This window comes from Dromiciops gliroides, chromosome 2 (genome assembly GCF_019393635.1).
Source record: "Dromiciops gliroides isolate mDroGli1 chromosome 2, mDroGli1.pri, whole genome shotgun sequence".
NCBI lineage: Eukaryota > Metazoa > Chordata > Mammalia > Microbiotheria > Microbiotheriidae > Dromiciops > Dromiciops gliroides.
In genome coordinates, this window is record NC_057862.1 from 435,959,433 (window position 1) to 435,980,143 (window position 20,711).

Below are 20,711 nucleotides of genomic sequence, written 5' to 3' on the forward strand. Positions count from 1 at the left end.
GTGTCTAACACAAGTTCCCAGGACTCCCATATAACGGTTTGCCCCTCTTATCCTGCACCCCCCCTTCCAGCAATTCCCATCCCTAGCGAGCGCCGAGCACGTACGCACACACGCACGCACGGCCCAAAGCGTACACGTGGGCTCGCGCCAGGTTTGAACCCTGGTGTATTAACCCTAGGGCCAGGCACGCGCAGGGAGATAGCTGGGACCGCCCCCGATCAAGGAAGTCCCCCTTCTTGTGCCCCGGAAGCAGTCGCAGAAGAAGCCTGCTGCCCGGCGTGGAGGCGGCTGTTGAGAGACCGCAATGTAGAGTTGGTGGTGTAGGAGGGACTGGGCCCCTGCGGACTAAGACCTTTCCGCGTTCTGCAAGGCCCCCTCCCACCGAGTCAGCCTTTCTGGCTTCTGGAACAGTGTTTGCGTGTCGGCCCATGGCCGAGCCCCGCCCTTCTGGTTCGTAGTTCCGCGCCCTCGGGTACCGCCCCCTCCGGTTCTAGCCACGCCTCTCTAGGCTCTAGCCCGCTCCTTATTCGGCTAGCTCCGCCCCTTCTGGCGCTAGACCCGCCCATTCTTCTAGACTTTCCTGCCCCCAGTCCGGACCTTCCCCGGGCCAGTGACGTTCCCTGGCGGGCCTTCCCCTCTGACCCGGCTTTCCCTCTTGGTCTTCAGACCCCACAGCATGGCCTTCCCGGACATGGGTTCGCAGAAAACCTACTTCCAGGCTCATCGCCAGGAGGAGGTGTCCCCGGTCGAGACCGTTCAGATGATTGACACAGAGTACAGCGCAGACACGGTGGAGTGGTGCCCGCTGGAGGGCATCAGTAACCTGCTGGCCTGCGGCACCTACCAGCTGCAGATATTGGAGCCCGAAGCCCAGAAGTCCACCACCCAATCAGAGTCGAAGGCCAAAGCTAATAAGCTGGGAAATCAGGGGAGCAAGGTAGGGGGTCTGCTTGTCTGTCTACCCTACCCCAACCCCTGCACCTTGATGCTTATGTACTGGCTCCCACTTACCGACTCCTCAAGGATTGATGCCTAATTAGAGGATAACAGCCTAAAGGTTTACTCTGTATAAACGTTTTTGTGAGTAAATAAATTAGAGCCCCAGAACAGCATAGGTGAAGTGATTAAAGTGGGGTGGGCAGCAGTTTAAGGACAAAAGCTTTAGTCTTTATGGGCCTGTAGGGATAAAGGCCAAGAGGCTGAGTTATATCAAATCATAACGGGGATGGGAAAGAGAGAAATAGATTTGTTAACAATAAGTTAGCATTTTTGTAGGATAACTCATTTGATCCCCTCCACAACCCCGAAGATAGGTGCTGTTATTATCCCCACTTTACAAATGAGTAAACGGGGGCAGGCTGACTTGCTAATATGTGTCTGAAGTAAGATTTGAGCTATCATTTCAATTCACATGCCCATTCCACTGTTCCACCTACATCAAGTACTCAGGGAGAGGCCTTGAAAATTCAAAGTAGCAAAGTTTCAAAAATTTGCTAATTTCTCTAAAGGTAACATGCAAAATTAGAATATAAGGAGCATAAAATGCAGGGGCAGCTAGGTGGCACAGTGGATAGAGCACCAGCCCTGGAGTCAGGAGGACCTGAGTTCAAATCCAGCCTCAGATACTTAACACTTACTGGCTATGTGACCCTGGGCAAGTCACTTAACCCCAATTACCTCACCAAAAAAAAAAAATGCTATGTATAAGTTCCTGAACGGCAGTTTAATTTGAAGGAAAGCTAGATTTCTGGGGGGAGTATATGTGCCTAACCTTTTGAGACTGAAGTAAAAAAGAACAGTCATACCCTTTTAGAATTCATCTTTTTTGTGACTGCCAGACAGAATCTTGGGTTGGCTGGACCATAAGTCTAACCCAGAATGGAAATTCACATGTTCCTAACAGCATGCATAAGAAGCAAAAATTCCTTGCCTTGAGAGGTAGGTTGTGTGGTATAGTCATTAAGGTACAGAATATTGGCTTCTTAATTTTCTATTTCTTACCAACTTTCACTATGATCCTGGAAAATTCTCTCTCTCTCTGATCTTTTTTCCCAGTTGTCACATCCGTAGGGATAAGTAAGAGAGTGCTTTCCTGTCTTTCTTATAGTGTGGATCGAACATTGGTGAAATTGTGGATTCTCAGGTCCGTATGGGTCGTCTTTATTTGTATAGTTTCAATAAGGATGTCACTGATTCCCCCCTCACTGAAATCCAAAGGAAAGACTGTGCTGCCATTCTGGATATGAAATGGTACGTACAATTTGAAGGGGCACAGAGTTGGTTTGGGGAATATCAGGAGCCATACAGCTTTAACTCCTTTTCTGCCTTCCAATCTTTTTTTTTTTTTTTTTTTTGTGAGGCAGTTGGGGTTAAGTGACTTGCCCAGGGTCACACAGCTAGTAAGTGTCAAGTGTCTGAGGCCGGATTTGAACTCAGGTACTCCTGAATCCAGGGCCGGTGCTTTAACCACTGCGCCATCTAGCTGCCCCTGCCTTCCAATCTTTAAAAAAAAAATTTTTTTTCCAATCTCGTTATCTTTAACTGCCTGTTGGACATCTTAAACTCAGCATGTCCCAGACTATTTTAATTTTTTTAAATTTTTCCTCTAAAACCCTTCTCCCTTCTTAACATTACTGTTACAGTTGAGGGCACCATCATCCTCCCAGTCACTCAGGCTCCCAGTCTAGGTGTCATCTTTGACTCCTTACTCTCTCTCACCCCAACTCTTTCAGTCTCTTGTGAAGTCTTATCCGTTCTAAGTTTGCAACATCTCTCATGTCCCCTTCCCTCCTCTGACATTGCCTCTGTGAGTGAGATTTTCCCTACCCTTTAGATACCAATAATTTAACAGTATTACTAAGCAGTTTATAGACTACAAACTGTGGTATTCTTTACTAGCTTAAGAGTAAGTAAGAGGGCAGTAAGGTGGTACAATGAATAAAGCACCAGCCCTGGATTCAGGAGGACCTGAGTTCAAATCTGGCCTCAGACACTTGATATGTACTAGCTGTGTGACCCTGGGCAAGTCACTTAACCCTCATTGCCCTGCAAAAACCAAAACAAGCAAAAAAAGAGTAAGAAAGATAGGTATTGAAAGGAGCTAAGGCAAATACTAACTTGTCTACTCTACAAACTTAACCGAAGATTCAACTGTTTGATTTCCAATTGTAGGTAGGTGTAGCCACCAATCAGTTTAAAGGTCATATACCTAAAATAGTAACTTCTGAGCTATACGGGACCAATCAGAGTGGGAAAGAAGTTGGAGAGCTAAGCTTAACTAATATGGTGGAAAGTCTTGATATCTGAGAAACAATTCAGATAAAGATAGGCCAGAGAGGGTACGTCTGAGATGGCAAAGATGCAGTCCAATAGATGGCTTCTTATGTTATGAGCTTGTTACTTAGTAATAGGGCTATTTTAAGTAAGATATTGTAAGGGGCTAAAATTCTAGTTAGTCTGTCTAAAATATCTAATGAGTGGTCGCCAATAAATTATAAGCTTTAGCAAGGGTTAGACTTTTAAACATTTATTAAGGAGAATAAGAATTTGGTGAAGAGAAAGAGAAAGGCCTAGATTCATCTATCTATTAAAGGGAGAGTGCATTTCTAGCTCCTTTCTCCCCCAGAGTGCTCAGAAAAGAGAGCAAGTCAGAGCGCCAGCCTCCCCGTTCTTCCTCCCACCAGCAAATGTCACTTCCTGACCCCAAAGAAAAGACACATGGTCTTGCCCCCAGAGACCTTCTCATGCAGGTGGCGTCATTCCAATTGTTACAATATATAGAATGGCAAGTGATTTACACGAGTGTATGACTCTTCCTATTCCATACTTTACTGTATTTGTACCCCTGGGATTATGTTAATTTGGGGGAGGCGTCACGGTATATAAATATCCGTGGATCCTGAGGCTTGGGGGTCTTTGGGTCCTTGACCTGAGACCAGCTTTACTGTGCGACAGGATCCCTCTCTCAATAAACCTATTTTCTTTTGGCTTGGAGACTTTATTTTTTTCTTCCTCTAACACTGAGACTTAGACATTTTTGCAACACTCCACCCTACTCTGTATTCCAGTGACACCATTTTCACTGACTTTTCCCCTTGCCTGGTGGCACATTCTCCTTTCTTATCTGTCTCTTGTTTTCCCTGGCTTCCTTCAAGTCTCAGCTAAAGTCCCTGCAAGAAGTCTTTCCCAATTCCCCTTAGTACTATTGCTTCCTTTCTATTGATTATCTTCAATTTATCCTGTTTTTATCTTGTTTGTACATAGTTTTTTGCAGGGGCATCAAGTTGGTGCAGTGGATAGAACACTGGCCCTGGAGTCAGGAGGACCTGAGTTCAAATCCGGCCTCAGACACTTGACACTGGCTATGTGATGGGCAAGTCACTTAATCCCAATTGCCTCAAACATTCAGGTCCATCTCCAGTTATTCTGATATATATCTTGTCACTGGACTCAGATGGCCCTGGAGGAGAGAGTGAGACTGGTGACTTTGCCCAGCCCTCCCTCACTTAAATTCAATTCACTGCAAGTCAAGACATCACCTACTGATGTCATGGTCTTCTTAGAGAACAAAGGAAAAACAGCAAGTTTGTATGTTGTCTCCCCCATTAGACTTTAAATTCCTTGAGAGCAGGGACTGTCTTTTGTCCTTCTTTGTTATCCCTACTACTTAGCACATTGCCTGGCACACCATAGGCATTCGATAAATGTTCCTTGACTGACAACAATGTACAGGTCCTTATCTCATGCCTTTTGGTGTGTCCTCCTGCCTCTAGTCCCTCCCCACTCCAGACTACCCCTCACTCAGTTATCAAAGTGATCCTCCCCAATCATAGATCTGATACTCTAAACTGCCCCTTCCCCCTCATCCCCTGTCCCCTTCAGCTCAATCAGTTCAACTTCCTCTTACCTCCAGGAGCAAAAATAACATTCTCTTTTGGGCTTTTAAATTGTTATTTAAAAAAAAAAATTTTTTTATGGGGCAATGGGGGTTAAGTGACTTGCCCAGGGTCACACAGCCAGTAGGTGTCAAGTGTCTGAGGCCAGATTCGAACTCAGGAACTCCTAAATCCAGGGCCGGTGTTTTATCCACTGCGCCACCTAGCCGCCCCCTCTTTTGGGCTTTTAAAGCCATTTATAACATGGTTCCTTCTTAAGTTTCTAATCTTTTTATACCTTACTCTCTCCACATATTTATTGGTGCGGTTATACTTGCTGTTCTGTCTCCTGACTCCAGGCATTTTCACTGGCTGTCCCCTGGTGTCTGGGATGTTCTCCATCATCTCCACCTCCTGGATCCCCTGGCTTCCTTCCTCTCTGCTAAAAGCCTGTCTTCTCTTTTAATCTATCCTGTTTATTACAACTTTGTCCACCAGGTGGCACCCAAGAAGCAGTTTATTTTCAAATTTCTTGGCTTTCTTACAAGTGACTATTTTTTTCTTTGCTTCTTGTTAAGAGAAATATGCCATTTCCCTGGGAGCTGAATGACAGAGGTTAGTCCAAATTTGGGCTTGTGTTTAAATGTTGAGTTACATGGGACACCCTGCACCAATTTCTGTACTACCCTTCATGCTTATATTTGCTTCATCCTTTTGTAGTTGTGACTTAAGGTTGGTGTCTTCTCTCTCCCAAGGTGCCCTGTTCGAATTGCTAACCAGGCTGTCCTGGGACTGGCAGATGCTAAAGGATGCATGGAGCTGCTTAACTTGATGGAATTAGAGGTCAGTTGCTGGGGAAAGCTAGGCCTATGTGTCTTATTTGTGTAAAGACTAAAGGCAAGTACTCTCTTTAGTGCTTTGAGAAAATCAGGTGTGAACTATGCCTGATTAAGTTTACCATAGGCAGGGGTGTCTAAAAAAATTCCCATTTTTAATACAAAAAATTTTTAGATTTGTCCCCTCTCCCCACCGCACTCTAATAGTTGTATTTTTTGTATCTATTGACTGAGAAAATAGTATTAAAGGAATATATTTATTATTGGAAGAGACCTTAAAAGTCATACAGTCTAACCTCATTTTATAGATGTGGTTAATCTATTTGGAATAAATAAGTAGCAGAGCTGGGATTCCAGCCAAGGTACTTACTCTAAAATCAAGCATTGTTTCCACTGCATCCCCAAAAACATAATGACAAGAATGCTGCTCTGAATTCAATCACAGTTTCCAATGAGTTTGTATTTTATTAAGGACAATAGTTCCTACATAGAGTTGAAAATATAAAGCTGTTCACACAAAACTGGTTATTCATGGTAGATACTCTGTTGGTGCTGAGTGAAGATAAAACTGACAGTGTTTGCTTTGCTTATGAAGTCAAAGCCCAGGAGGTTGAAGCCTAGCTGGATAATTGGATATATAAACCTTTAGCCAGAGAGAAGTCAGGGCTATATATTCATATTTTGGAGTCATTCTCATAGAATTAATAGTTGAAGCCCTACGAGTATATGAAATCACTTAGAGCAGGTATAGAGAAAAGAGAAGCAATATAAAAGTGATAGCTTTGTACTTTACAATCTCTAAGATCTCTACCACAGTTTTCTTTTTTCTTTTTTTAAAATTCATAGATATTTTATTTTAAAACTAAGCTGATATGCTGCCCTCAGATTCTTTTTTTAAATCATAAAAGTATTTTATTATTTTCCAGTTACATGTAAAGATAGTTTTCAGCATTTGTTTTCATAAGGTTTTTAGTTCCAAAGTTTTCTCCCTCCCTCCCCCCTCCCCAAGACAGAAAGCAATCTGATATAGGTTATATATGTACAATCACATTAAACGTATTTCTGCATTAGTCATGCTGTGAAAGAAGAATCAGAACGAAAGGGAAAAACCTCAAAAAACAAAAACAAAAGTAGAAACCATATGGTTCAATCTGCCTTCAGAACCCACACTTCTTTTTTCTGGATGTTCTGGATTTTTTCATGATTTCTTTGGAATTGTCTTGGATCATTGCACTGCTGAGAAGAGCTAAGTCTATCACAGTAAATCCTACAATTTTCTAATTGAGAAGGAGCAATAAGAGAGGCAAGAATAAAATTCCAGGAAACCTGAACCAACACACATTTTTTAGTTTCTACTATGTGCATGGCACTGTTCTTCAGTACCAGAGATACAAAGACAAAATAGAAAACAACCCTTTCAAAGAGCTTACATTCTACTGGGAAGAAATCATAGGTACACAAACATGTAAATATATCAAGGATTCTTGACCTGGGATCTGTGAACTTAGTTTTTTAATAGTTGATAACTGTATTTTAATATCACTGGTTTTCCATTTAATCCCTTGTGTTTTATGCATTTAAAAATGTTATTCTCTGGGGCAGCTAGGTGACGCAGTGAATAAAGCACCGGCCCTGGATTTAGAAGGACCTGAGTACAAATCTGGCCTCAGACACTTGACACTTACTAGCTGTGTGACCCTAGGCAAGTCACCTAACCCTCATTGCCCCACCCCCCCGCCAAAAAAGTTATTCTCAGAAAGGCTTTACCAGACTGCTACAGGATTCTAAGACACAGAAGTTAATAACTTTTAATATATATGGTCATTTTTGGAAGAGGAGGAAGAGGAGAGAGGAGAGAGGAATTTACTAACAATTAAGGGGAGCCAAGGGGGCAGCTAGGTGGCGCAATAGATAAAGCACTGGCCTTGAATTCAGGAGGACCTGAGTTCAAATCCAGCCTCAGACACTTGACACTTAACTAGCTGTGTGACCCTGGGCAAGTCACTTAACCCCCATTGCCCTTAAAAAAATTTTTTTAATTAAATTAAAAAAAAACAATTGAGGGGAGCCAGAAAAACTTCTAGTAGGAAATGGCCCATGAGCTGAGCCTTGAAGGAAGCTAGGGACAGAGGTTAGGAGAGCATGCATCCTGGCCATGGGGGACAGTAGCCTATACAGAAGCCCTGACATAGGAGATGAAAAGCTAAGTTTACAGAAACTCAAGTAGGCTCATTCAGTGGAACACAAAGACAAGGCAGAGGAGTTGTGCCTGTTAAGCATGGAAAGGTAAATTGGAGACTGATTATAAAGGACTTTAAATGCAAAGCTGAGGAACTTGCATTTTATCCTAGGGGCAATAGGCAGCCTCTGAAGTGTTTTGAGCAGTGGAGTAACATGATCTTTGCTTTAGAAAGACTATTTTGACAACCATGTAAAGGACAGAGTGGAGACAGGAGAGACTAGAAGCTGGAGTCAAGTGAGAAGACTCCTGGGATAGTCCTGCATCAGATTATAAAGCTATGAAAGTGTGCTCTGCATGAGCAGAAAAAGAAGAGGTTGAGATCTGTTGTGGGAATAGAGTTGATAAGACTGATTGGATATGTGGGGTAGGGTGTTGGATATTCAAGGCTTGTTGAATTGAGGAAGAGAGACTAGAGGGCAACTTTCCCTATCCCCCTCAATGCTGGTGTCATCTCCTTGAGATCATCTTCAGTTTATCCTGTCTGTATCTTGTTTCTGCAGAGCCATTTGCATTTTGTCTCTCCCATTAGATTGTGGGGTCCTTGAGAAGCAGCACTGCTTTTTGTTTTTCTTCATATTCTTCATAGTTTGCTGTTGTTCATATTCGCCAGTGCTTAGCAGGTGCTGAAAAATGCTTGTTGGCTTCCTGACCAAGATTGTAAACCTGAATGTCTGGATGTCCTTAAAAGAAACAAGGACATTTGAAGTGTGGGGGGGTGGTGGTGGGGGAGATGGCAATGGGTTGGGTTTGGGGTGGGATCTCATGAACTCACAAGGAAAGGGTGAGAGAGAGAAAAGAAGAGAGCATAGGGCCTTGGAGAAGACCCGTGGTTAGAAAAAGGAGAATGTGGTAAGGTCGAAGCCAGGGAATACAGTATCATGGAAGAATGAGTTGGGGCAGGTAGGTGGTGCAGTGGATAGAGCACTGGCCCTGGATTCAGGAGGACCTGAGTTCAAATCCGACCTCAGACACTTAACAATTACTAGCTGTGTGACCCTAGGCAAGTCACTTAACCCCAATTGCCTCACCAAAAAAAAAAGAATGAGTTGTCAGTATGGTCAAAAGCTGCAGAGAAGGTTGAAGAAGATGAAGACTGAGAATAGATCATTGGATGTGACATTTAGGAAGTCATTGGTGACTTTTCAGTAACAGTTGCAATAGAGTAATGAGAATGGAAGTCAAATTACATGAGTGTGTGTTGAGGAAGTGGAAGTTGTACTTGTCTGGTTTTTATTATTATTATTTTTTTTAGTTGTACTTGTCTAAGAAATTTTGTCTCTTACTCACTTTTGGGGAAAAGGTCTATGGTTAAACCTCACTAAGTCGGAATTTTTGTTAGTTGAGAATTGCTTAGGCTCAAGGTTCCTATTCTTTGTGGGGTAGGAGGGGGGATTTACTAAATAAATTTGTAGAACAAACAAGGGAAAATTTGGCTCACTGAAAGGGGGTTTCTTTTCAGCTTAATTAGCTTCCGTCCTCAGTCCTGAGATTGAGCCAGACTGGCCTCTCTTCATCACACATGAGATTTCATCTACCTTTATACTGGCCTTCTCCAGTCCTGGAATGTGCTTACTTTCTCCTCCCTTCTGTTTCACAGAATTCCTCGATTTCTTTAGAGTACCATCTTCATAAAAAACAGCTCAGGTATCACTTCCAGAAAAATTTTCTCGATCTTTCCATCTTCCAATATGCTCCCTCCATAACTATCTTGTCTTTATTTTGCATTTATTCTGTATATACTTGTATATGTATATATTGTCTCCTCAGATAGAATGTATACCATGAGAAAAGTAGGGGTTGTTTCTTTTTTTAAAATTTGTACCTTCAGGACCTAGTATAATGCCTATTTAACACATAGTAGGTGCTTAATAAATGCTTGATTAATTGATTCTTGCCTTTCACACACTTATTAGCTATGTGATTCAAGTCATGCTTTCTAAGCCTTTTTTTCTCATATTTGAAATGGATATGAAATAGTACTTAATTCATAGGGTTGTTGTGAATAGTAAGTAGTGTTTTAAAGTTCTTTGCAAACTCAGAAATATTATCTAATATATCAAAGCAATTAAGTTCTTTCTAGGACAGTCTTTGATCCATGTGTCTTTTATTCTTGTCAGCCCAAACCAGCAAGTATTTTCTTTTGGCAGGGCAGTGAGGGTTAAGTGACTTGCCCAGGGTCACACAGCTAGTAAGTGTCAAGTGTCTGAGGCCGGATTTGAACTCAGGTCTTCCTGAATCTAGGGCTGGTGCTTTATCCACTTTGCCACCTAGCTGCCCCCAGCAAGTATTCTTTGTAGTACTTGCACCTATTCAGGATGTTGTAGGTCATCTAGTCCAATCCCCTCATTTCACATGTGAGAAACTCAGGTCGGAGAGGTTCATGTATGACTTTGCTCAAGGTCACACAGGTAATAAATGGCAGAGCTGGGATTTGAACCCAGGTCATTTCTCCAAATCTAGTGTTATTGTGATTGTGCGAAGGTACTTAAAACTGCATTTCTTTGAGAAAATGATCTATACCTCTTCTATTTTACCAGACTGTTATTAGGTTGATATTTTCTCCCACCATTCACATTCAGCTTAGGTGAATTAATAAGTATTTATTATACTGGGCATCACTTTAATCATTTTAAGAATTTTGAATAGTCGTGGGAAGAGAAACTTGTTATTTCCTTCGGAGTATGTTGGCTCCCATGCTGGTGGTGGTGAAGATGTCTGTGGAAAGGAAGCTTTGTTGGGGGCTAGCCTGGTCCTGTTTCATCACAGTCACAAAGATCACATTGACAAAGGTCACTGTGGCTGAAAAAAAGTCTTCAGAGACAAAAGCTATTCTTTCTCTGAGGTAGCATGCAGGAATGAAAACTTGTAGAGGCTTCTAACTGCTCGTGTTTAGCTTTGAACATTGGAGCATTTGCTTGCCTACATTAAGAGGGAAGAATAGTTTGGGATTGTGGGATTATTCTGAGCTCTTGCTTCCCCTTGATAGATTCTTTTTTGCCTCTAGTAGAAGAACCATTACATATTACAGCCACTTCTTAAGAAAGCCCTGGGACAACACAGTATTGCATTGTCTCTAGACTGGTCAATTGGACAAGGCACAAGGTAAATTTCCCAGATCCACTGTTACTCCTTTGAGGGCCAGTTCTTATTCTCATACAGCTGAATGCCAAAGCTGTCCTACAATCATCTTTAAAAGTACTACACACAAAGGGGCAGCTAGATGGTACAGTGGATAGAGCACTGGCCCTGGAGTCTGGAGGACCTGAGTTCAAATCCAGCCTCAGCCACTTAACACTTACTGGCTGTGTGACCCTGGGCAAGTCACTTAACCCCAATTGCCTCACCAAAAAAAGGGGGGAAAAAAAAGATAATTGTATTTTGGGTTTGAGACTTTTCCTATGACACTTCTTTTGGTATCCTAGGCTTGAGGTGGGAAGGAGATGGTGGGTTTCAAATCAGCAAATAGACTTCAACTCACTTTTCTTTTTTTCCCCACTCACTTTTCTTATTGACTTTATCTCTAGGACCACTGGTCAGCCCCTAAGAATCATTAGTAGTGATTCGAGGGGTCACCTCCACTTCCTTGCTGTGGATAAATCGGAGCTTTCACTACATAGTCTGTCAGATTGGAAGGCCCATGACTTTGAAGCCTGGATTGCTGCCTTCAATTACTGGCAAACAGACATTGTCTATTCAGGTCAGAATATGGTGCAGGCCATTACTTCCCTTGACATCAAATCCTCAGGCATTTTAGTTAGGGAAACACACTAGTAGTTTTGACCACATGACTGTGGATGCAACGTGGGGTTATTTGGGTTGCACTTGGTTAATCAACTTTTTGTTGTTGTTAAATGTTAATTTATTGTAATAGTCTCCTTTGTAGCTTAACTTGCTGGGCATTCCACAGCAACACTATTGATGTCATCAATGACATCATGAGGATGCCTGCCATCAATGTTGCAGCCCACAGACTGGGCTGTTCCAAGGATCTCTAATGGTTCCAGAGATATCTCTTGCCAAGGATGGTTAATCAACTTTTGTTCATAATTTAGCTTCCCAAAGAGAAGGGGAATAGAAGGGAGGGGGAAGAGTATAAGGGAAAAAGAAAAAAATAGTGGTCTCTTTTCTGTTGTTCCATGGAGTACGTAAGTTTCCAGGTGAGGGTGATAATCAGAACTGTTCTTTGGGATTAACCAACCCTCTGAGAAGTGTCTGGGCTTTGCCTGTAGTGAGTGCTATTTTTGATGGGTGTTTCTGTATTCACACAGGTGGAGATGATGGGCTTCTGAAAGGCTGGGATACCAGGAGCAAGCTGGATAACCCTTTGTTTACCAGTAAGAGGTACACTCCCGTGGTGGTGCCACCTAGTCAGGGAATGCAGGCTTGTGGCAGGAACTCTTGTAATCAAACTTGCATTTAGGGTCCTCCATTAATTTTGCCTTCCTTACCTCCCCACCTCATTTTCTGTTACTGTATTCCATGGGCCTTCTTATGTGGAGTATGCCAGAAAATGTCTTCTCGTTATCTGCACACAGCTTGTTCATTCTTGATTCCTGCTGTCTCATGGACTATCTCTTATTGCAGACATTCAATGGGTGTGTGCAGTATCCAGAGCAATCCTCACCGGGAGAATATTCTGGCCACAGGAAGGTGAGTTCTCCTTACGTTAGTGTGTTTGGCTTTTTCTTTTCCTTTCTTCCTTTCCTTCCATTTGAGTTTGTGGTACTTGGTTATTCTCATTTAAGTCAGCTCCTAGCCCAGAACAGTACTTGAAGAGAGACCCTTTTCCATAATGGGGTTGAGAAAGATGATAGAAACTGCCTTGCTCTATTTCTCTGGGAGGTGGTTTGTTGTTGGTTTGGTTTTTTTTATCCCCCAGGTGTCTTTTGTGCTGCTGCTGCTGCTGCTGGTAATTTGAGTTTGGCTTTCTCTGACAATTTTGCTGTCATTCATTGGTTTTAGTTACGATGAGCACATTCTCTTATGGGACACCCGTAAAATGAACCAGCCATTTGATGACACTCATGTAAATGGAGGAGTGTGGAGACTCAAGTGGCACCCTGTATGTCCTCACCTACTTCTGGCCGCATGCATGCACAGTGGCTTTAAGATCCTCAATTGCCACAAGCCTTTGGGTGAGTTGAATCGGGAAGCATGGTCAGAGTCAGTCCTGGAGTACTCCATGGGTCCCCAAAGATTTAGACCCTTTCCCTGAAGCCAGTGATCCTGGGAAGAGCTTCCTTATTCCAGGACCACTATGCCTTCCAGTCCCTGTGTTATGGTAATGATAGCAGCCAGTCAGCATCTCTTCCTGCCTGTGGGACTCAGGCAGCTGCTGGCAGGCAGAATGTCTTCCCATCCAGGCCACCAGCATCACTATTCATAGAGGGTTAGCTGATGTCCAGTACATGCTCTTGTGTTGGCCTTAGCCCACAAATTTGCTGTAAAGAGTTAGGTTCCAGTGTGTAGTTGTCCTTTGCTCATAGCTCTTTGCCTAACAGAGGAGCATGATCTTTGTTTAATAGCTATTTCTGGGTGGTGCAGTCTTTTAACTTACTTCAGCCACTGAAGGCCTAATGTAGTTCTAGCCCTTGCCTTTAATGGAACTTTATCTGGATTGACCATCAGCTTCAACCTCCAGGTTTTAGACTAGTAAAGGAAAAAATTCTGAGCATGCTTGAGTAGAGAAGAAGGTACTTTTCTAGGCTTGGCAAAGGCAAAGGTAATTTTCTAGGCTTTGACTTATTTATTTGACTTCTTTTATTATTTTATTTCTTCTAAAAGCAGCAATCAAGAAGGGATTCACTAATTGCTGATTAATGTACTATTTTACTACATTCCTTTTAGCAGTCTATGACTATTTTACCTTTACTAATTTCCTGTTATTTTTCTCATCAACTTCTGTCAGTACTTGTAATTCCCCTTTTCTCAATGTTCTTTGATTAGTCATTTTGGAGGAATTGATGGACAAAAAAAACATTATTAGCTGTTGATAGCTCATAACCTTAATGAACACAGAACCATCAAATTTGTCTTTTATTGTCTTATTTCTTCTTAGAGGAGAGGAAGGAGGGGTCCTTTATCCCTGTGTCCTATAAGCTACACAATTCATTGGCCTATGGAGCTGACTGGTCCAGGCTTTGTCTAAACCCCAATAAGCAAATTCAACAACAGACTTTTTCAACATCTGACGATAAAAGTGACATCGGGAGCTGGAAATTAGGTAATCGGTGGCATATGAACAAAGCATATCCATTGTCTGCAACCTCTTTTGATACAGCAATCAGCGAAAAGAGTTCATATGAGCAAGGCACAATCTCTAATGGGATCATGAGAGAGACATCAGACTTTTTTGTCCCACTGGTTACTAAGGAGAGCTCCAGCCATCTGACTAGTAGGTTAGGGGGAATGACTCTTGAGGTTGAAGAAGAAACTAGAACAAAAACTGTTGTTAACTTTTTAGCCACATGTTCCTTTTATGATCATGCCCTTCACCTCTGGAAGTGGGAAACAGGGTCAATTAAAGAATAAATTACTATGACCAGTTTACAAATTGGACTTAAAGGACAGACATTTCCACAAATGAATCTGAAAGTACTGGGTTCTTCTTTGTGAGTGAATTGTACAAGGACTTTATTATTCCTTGTGATGTTCAACCCTGTGTAACTTTTTAAAAATGAAGTTTCTCTGATTGTATTAAGTACTCAACTACTTTTTGAACAGCCATGTATAGTTAATGAGGAAGATAATAGCTTCTTTTAATGAATGTCTACTGCTAAGCTTATTGCAAGCTAAGGAGATGGTTTCTTTCTTTGAGTGTAGTCCTTAAACTTAGTGTTCATGCTATTTAGAGTTGGCTAGGCATTTCTGCTTTGAAGAGTATTCCATATGGATCTTAGATTTTGGGTTCCTAAAATTGGCATTTTCTACCTCTAAACTGTCAAATATCAAGAGAAATTCTTTACTAAGCCATCTTCATAGCAGAGGGCAAGAAATGGACGTTGTGTATATCCTGGTAAAATTGGCTGTTTTTTTCTGGCTGCAGGAGACTAAATGATTGATTTTGGAGAAAAATTAGCATTCTAGAAATGAACTCTTAAAATATAACCTCAGTAGTGATGACCGAAATGTCTGTAGGAGATAAGATATGTCCATTCCAGTTACTTTTGCTCAAGTTGTAAAATTCTTTTAAAATGAAATGTTTTCCTCAGGAAAACACCTTAAAAACAAATAAAGTTTTATAATTGCATCATTATAGATTCTGACTGGCCTCCAAACTTGTTTACTGGTGTGGGTAAGTAGATTTGGCATTTTTGCCTGCTCTTTTACTTGGGGGTGAGGGGGGGGATCAGGGTCAGAAGAGGGAGATGAGAACATTTTCCCATTTCCTATTTCTTTGGGTTGTCTTTGTACTCTCAGTAGAAGGATGTTTTTGGTTAAATAGACAAGCCAGAGTCTATGGGTGCCATGACTAAGAGTTTATTAGTCCATTTTAATCTGCGAGGCTAGTTTAATTTATACAAATGTAGGCATTTAACCCTGTTGTAGAATTTTATATTATTCTTACTACAAAGCAATAATTCTCAAAACAATTTGGTACTGGCTAAAAAATAGAGAAATTGATTAGTGGAACAGATTAGGAACACAGCATACAGAAGCCAATGAATCTAGTAGCCTAGTGTTTGATAAACACAAAGATCCCAGTTACTGGGATAAGGACTCAATATTTGATTTTTTTAAAAGTTGGGAAAGTTAGACAAGCAGTGTGGAAGATATTAGATCAAGACCAACATCTTACGGCATATACCAAGATAAGTGCTGTATGAATACATGACCTAGATATAAAAGGTCATATCATAAATAAAGAAACATGGAAAAATTACCTATCATATCTATAGATTAAAGTTCATGACCAAACAAGGGACAGAATGGATCACAGAAGAAAAAAAATGGATGATTTTGATGGCAGAAACGTTTAAAGTTTTTGTACAAAAAACCCCCCAATAAAACTAAGATTAAAAGCATTTTTAAAAACCTTTGAAGCAAGTTTCTCTGATAAAGATCTCATTTCGAAGATTCTCCTGCCTCATAGCTAGCCTCCTCAGGTGAGATTACAGACCACAGGTGTACTAGTGTTCTGAACCTCCCATTTCCTGTCTGCACAGTGTGTTTCTTAGGAAAGGCTTCTAGGGGCCCTGCTGGGCAACCTCCATCTACCCCAAAACAACTGCTTCCATCTGTGCCAGCACGTTATCCTTGTACCTCTTGCTGCCACCCCACTGGCATATGGAGAACGACCCTCCCTTCAACTTCAGATTTCCCATCTCCTGCTGTGCATTTTCTTTGAGGGCAGAGGAGTGGCACCCTCCACTCAGTGATGACAATTCTCAAATCTGCTCATACTTTTCATATACCAGTGACTATGAAGTTCTATAGGTCATCATCTAGTTCCATCAACAACTCTTTATCCCCATCTTCTTTAGCCCATGCACCCCAAAGTTCCAACCTGACTCCACCTAGCCCTTCCACTGTGCCCTCTGGAATGTCTGCTCCACATGCAACAAACTTTCCCTTCGTCTTAAACTGATTCCACTTCCACATCTCCCATTTATTAGCTCTTACTAAAAGCTGCTTTTCCCTTGATGACAGATTCCCTGGCCACCCTTTCCAGTACTGGCTGTACCTTTGCTCATGCTCCTTGGCTCACTTGTCAGGGTGGGAGAGTTGGAAGACTCTTTGCTCCCCATTGCCATTTCCAGATTCTCTTCTTCACTCAGTAACCTCTCTTCCCTTGATGTTCATGCTATTCATATCTACCACCTAATCAAAATCTTGGTAGTAATTCTCCACAGACTCTCATGTTACTCCCCTTCCTTCAGTGAGTTTAGATACCTGGTTTACAGTTTTTTCTTTTCTCCTTAACTCCTTCATGTTCAAAAATTCTGAAATCCCCTTCTCACCTCTCTCTCTCTCTCTCTCTTTCTCTGCCTTCCCTTAAATAACCCTATTCATCTTCATTGTGACCTCCAGTCCCTTAACCTCTCGAAGCCTTCCCATTCCATCTTCTCTCACCAGCTACTTTTTCCTTATATTGACTCTTTGGTAGACTCAGTTCTACACTACTCTCTTCTCTTGAATCCCTAGCCTCCTTATATTGCCATTTATGCCCAGCCAAGCTTCAAGCCTTGAATCACTCTCACCATTTGTCACTTTTGTGCCTATACCTGTGCTGCTGAACTAAGGGGGAAATAATCACGCAACCATTGTGACTGAGTCCACTACACATTTATGTTATGTAATTTCAACTGGACCCTCACTGATGCTAGGCAGTCCCACTATACCTCCCTTATGAACTCCCATTCTCCACAGCGGTTCTTCCAAATCTTTTATCCCTCTTCAAATGTTCCATGGCTCCCTTTCTCCCCATTCTCTCAGCTGAGATTCTTGCCTCATGTTTTACAGGAAAAAACCGAGGCCATTTACAGTGACTTCCCTCTTCCTTCTTCCTCAACTCCTATCACTCAGATGCTTTCTGCTACTATCTCATGTTGAAGTGACCATCTTACACATAGTAACCTCTCTACTTGTTCAAGTGATCCCATTCCATCCTGTTTCCTCCAACAGATTACTCCCTCTGTCATCTTCACTCACTTATTTTCAATTTCTCCCTCTGCTGGAACCTTTCCTAATACCTACAAACATGCTTATATATCCCTTATCTTGAAAAAACCCTCTTCCATCCCTGCTCTCATCCTATTTCTCTTCTGCCCTTTGTAGCTAAACTCAACAAGGCAGTCTACAATAGGTACTTCCACTTTGTTTCTTCTGTCTTATCTTTTTTTTTTTTTTTTAGTGAGGCAATTGGGGTTAAGTGACTTGCCCAGGGTCACACAGCTAGTAAGTGTATTAAGTGTCTGAGGCTGGATTTGAACTCAGGTACTCCTGACTCCAAGGCCAGTGCTCTATCCACTGCGCCATCTAGCTGCCCCTGTTTCCTCTGTCTTGAAAATTTCTAAGTCCAATGAAGAAATGAAATAGCGAAGTTTCCAAACTGTAGAAAATAGGTTGATTGAGAGAGGGTACCTGTCTCACACTAAAGCAGGTCTCAAGTCTAGGACCTGAAGACCCTGAGCCTAGGGATCTGGGGGTTTTTATACCCCTACAGGGCTTTAAAAGTATTTATACCCTACTATTTTTAGACAAACTCCTCCCAACAGATTAAAAAGTACTCATACAAAAAAGCAGTGTGTGGATATAGTCACTTGTCCCAAGTCACTGTTGTAGCCATGTGTCCTCTTGACGTCCTCCAATCTCTAATGCTGTCCAGCACCCAGGAAGTTCTGACCTTATATGGGTTTGTGACAACACCTATATGTTCACTTGGCACAGTTGATGTTGGTAACTCTTTCTCTGAAGCTGATTGGCTCCTTCAGCTTAGAAGATGCTATTTTCAGTACCTTGTGGTTAACCACAAGGATCAAGGGACAAAAGTTATAATGATCAAGAAACAAATTTACTATAAAGTTGATACATGAGAACATATTACTGCATTGGCTTAAGTCACTAAAGAATATTAACTGTACATTAAAAACAAATTACATAATTTCTAAGAGACCAGAGAACACCTAAACATAAGTAAATCACCATTTGCAGTCTATTATCGATGACTATCACAATTAAATCACTTATATTTAAGGGTTAGGAAAAATCTCTCTCACACCGCTCACTCTCTTCGTAACCTCTTACAGTCTGACTTCCAACCTTATCACTCCACCAAAACTGCTGTCTCCAAAGTTATTATTTCATAGTTGCCCAATCCAATGGCTTTTTTCTTTTTTGACCTCTGCAGCCGTTGATGTTGTTGGCACTCTCTTCTTTTGATACTCTCTTCTCTAGTTTCTTAGGACACCGTTCTCTCCTGGTTTCCTTCTGCCTATCTGACCACTCCTTCTGTCTGCCTTTGCTGGATCCTCCTCCAGATCACACCTTCTATCCATAGGTGTCCTTCAGGGTTCTGTCCTGGGCCCTCTTCTCTTCTTCCTCTGTACTACTTCACTTGGTGATTTTTTCAGCTCCCATGGATTTAATGACTATCTCTATGCTGATGATTCTTTTTTTTGAAATTTAATTTTATTATTTTCCAGTTATATATTACATATAAGGATAGTTTTCAACATTTGTTTTCATGGGATTTTTAGTTCCAAATTTTTCTTTTCTCCCCCCTTCCTTCCCTCCCTCCTCCCCAAGATGGAAAGCAGTCTGATATAGGTTGTATATGTACAATCACATCAAACATATTTCTACATTAGTCATCTTGTGAAAGAAGAATCAGAGCACAAAGGAAAAACCTAAAACAAGAAAAAAAAAAACCAGTCCAAAAGTAGAAACAGTATGATTCAATCTGCATTCATAATCCACAGTTCTTTTTTCTGGATGTTGAGAACATTTTCTATCATGAGTTCTTTGAAACTGTTTTGGATTGTTGCACTGCTGAGAAGAGCCAAGTCTATCCCCATTGTTCATCACACAATGTTGCTGTTACTGTATACAATGTTCTCCTGGTTCTGCTCCTCTCAGTCAGCATGAGTTCATGTAAGTCCTTCCACGTTTTTCTGAACACCTCCTGCTCATCATTTCTTACAACTGTTAAGGGCTAAAATTCTAGCTAAACTGTCTAAAATATCTAACGAGTGGTCGCCAATAAATTATAAGCTTTAGCAAGAGTTAGACTTTTAAGCATTTATTAAGGAGAATAAGAATTTGGTAAAGAGAGAGAGAAAGGCCTAGATTCCTATCTATTAAGGGGAGAGCACATTTCTAGCTCCGCTCTCCACCAGAGTCCAAAGGAAAGACAGTCAGAGCGAGCGCCAGTCTCTTCCTTCCTCCTCCCACTAGCCTGCGTCACTTCCTGATGCCAAAGAAAAGACTCCTGGTCTTGTCCTCAAAGACCTTCACTTCATGGGCAGAACTCTTCTACAGTAAGTCTCCAGCAGGTGGCGTTATTCCAATTGTTACACAACACAATAGTATTCCATTACATTCATATACCACAACTTGTTTAGCCATTCCCCTGTTGATGGGCATTCCCTCGATTTCCAATTCTTTGCCACCACAAAGAGCTGCTATAAATATTTTTGTACATGTGGGTCCTTTTCCTTTTTCTGTGGTCTCTTTGGGATACAGACCTAGCAGTGGTACCACTGGGTCAAAGGGTATGCATAGCTTTATAGCCCTTTGGACATAGTTGCAAACTGCTCTCCAGAATGGTTGGATCAGTTCACAGCTCCACCAACTGCATTAGTGTTCCAATTTTTCCACAGCTTCTCCAACATTTATTATTTTCCTTTTTTGTCATATTAGCCAATCTGATAGGTGTGAGGTGGTACCTCAAAGTTGTTTTAATTTGCATTTCTCTGATCAATAGTGATTTAGAGCATTTTTTCATATGGCAATAGATAGCTTTGACTTCATCATATCCTTTGACCATTTCTCAATTGGAGAATGACTTGGATTCTTAACTGCTTTTCAGACATCTTGAATTAGATGTCCAGTAGACATCTTAAATTCAATATGTCCAAACAGAACTCATTATTTTCCTCCAAACCTTCCCCCTGCCCCCACTCTCCCTATTACTGTAGAGGGCAACAACATCCTCAGGTTCTGAACCTAGGAGTCATCCTGGATTCCTCACTGTCTCTCACCCTCCCCATGTCCAAGCTGGGGCCAAGGCTTGTTGATTTCTCCTTTACAATGTCTGAA

At 41.6% G+C, this 20,711-nt stretch overlaps 1 protein-coding gene across 3 annotated transcripts; it reads left to right on the forward strand.

The window, feature by feature from the left end:
• The first annotated feature begins 239 nt into the window (after positions 1 to 239).
• On the forward strand, positions 240 to 15,209 carry DPH7 (diphthamide biosynthesis 7). 3 transcript variants are annotated; one of them, XM_043989016.1, is made up of 10 exons: positions 240 to 450; positions 667 to 937; positions 2,108 to 2,250; positions 5,630 to 5,717; positions 10,960 to 11,054; positions 11,477 to 11,649; positions 12,221 to 12,293; positions 12,537 to 12,602; positions 12,915 to 13,087; positions 14,011 to 15,209. In XM_043989016.1, the coding sequence occupies exons 2-10, from the start codon at positions 677 to 679 to the stop codon at positions 14,481 to 14,483; spliced, it is 1,545 nt and encodes a 514-aa protein (XP_043844951.1). In that variant the 5' UTR covers positions 240 to 450; positions 667 to 676; the 3' UTR covers positions 14,484 to 15,209. The 3 variants fall into 3 exon arrangements, with proteins under 3 accessions (XP_043844951.1, XP_043844950.1, XP_043844952.1); XM_043989015.1 differs by lacking the exon at positions 240 to 450 and having other exon boundaries at positions 557 to 937; XM_043989017.1 differs by lacking the exon at positions 240 to 450 and having other exon boundaries at positions 850 to 937; positions 2,056 to 2,250.
• The last annotated feature ends 5,502 nt before the right edge of the window (positions 15,210 to 20,711 follow it).

Coding starts and splice junctions, on each gene's coding strand:
- DPH7 (XM_043989016.1), top strand. CDS start 677: ATGGCCTTCCCGGACATGGGTTCGCAGAAAACCTACTTCCAGGCTCAT. Junction 2,251..5,629: donor GCCATTCTGGATATGAAATG/GTACGTACAATT, acceptor CTCTCTCCCAAG/GTGCCCTGTTCGAATTGCTA. Junction 12,603..12,914: donor AATATTCTGGCCACAGGAAG/GTGAGTTCTCCT, acceptor CATTGGTTTTAG/TTACGATGAGCACATTCTCT.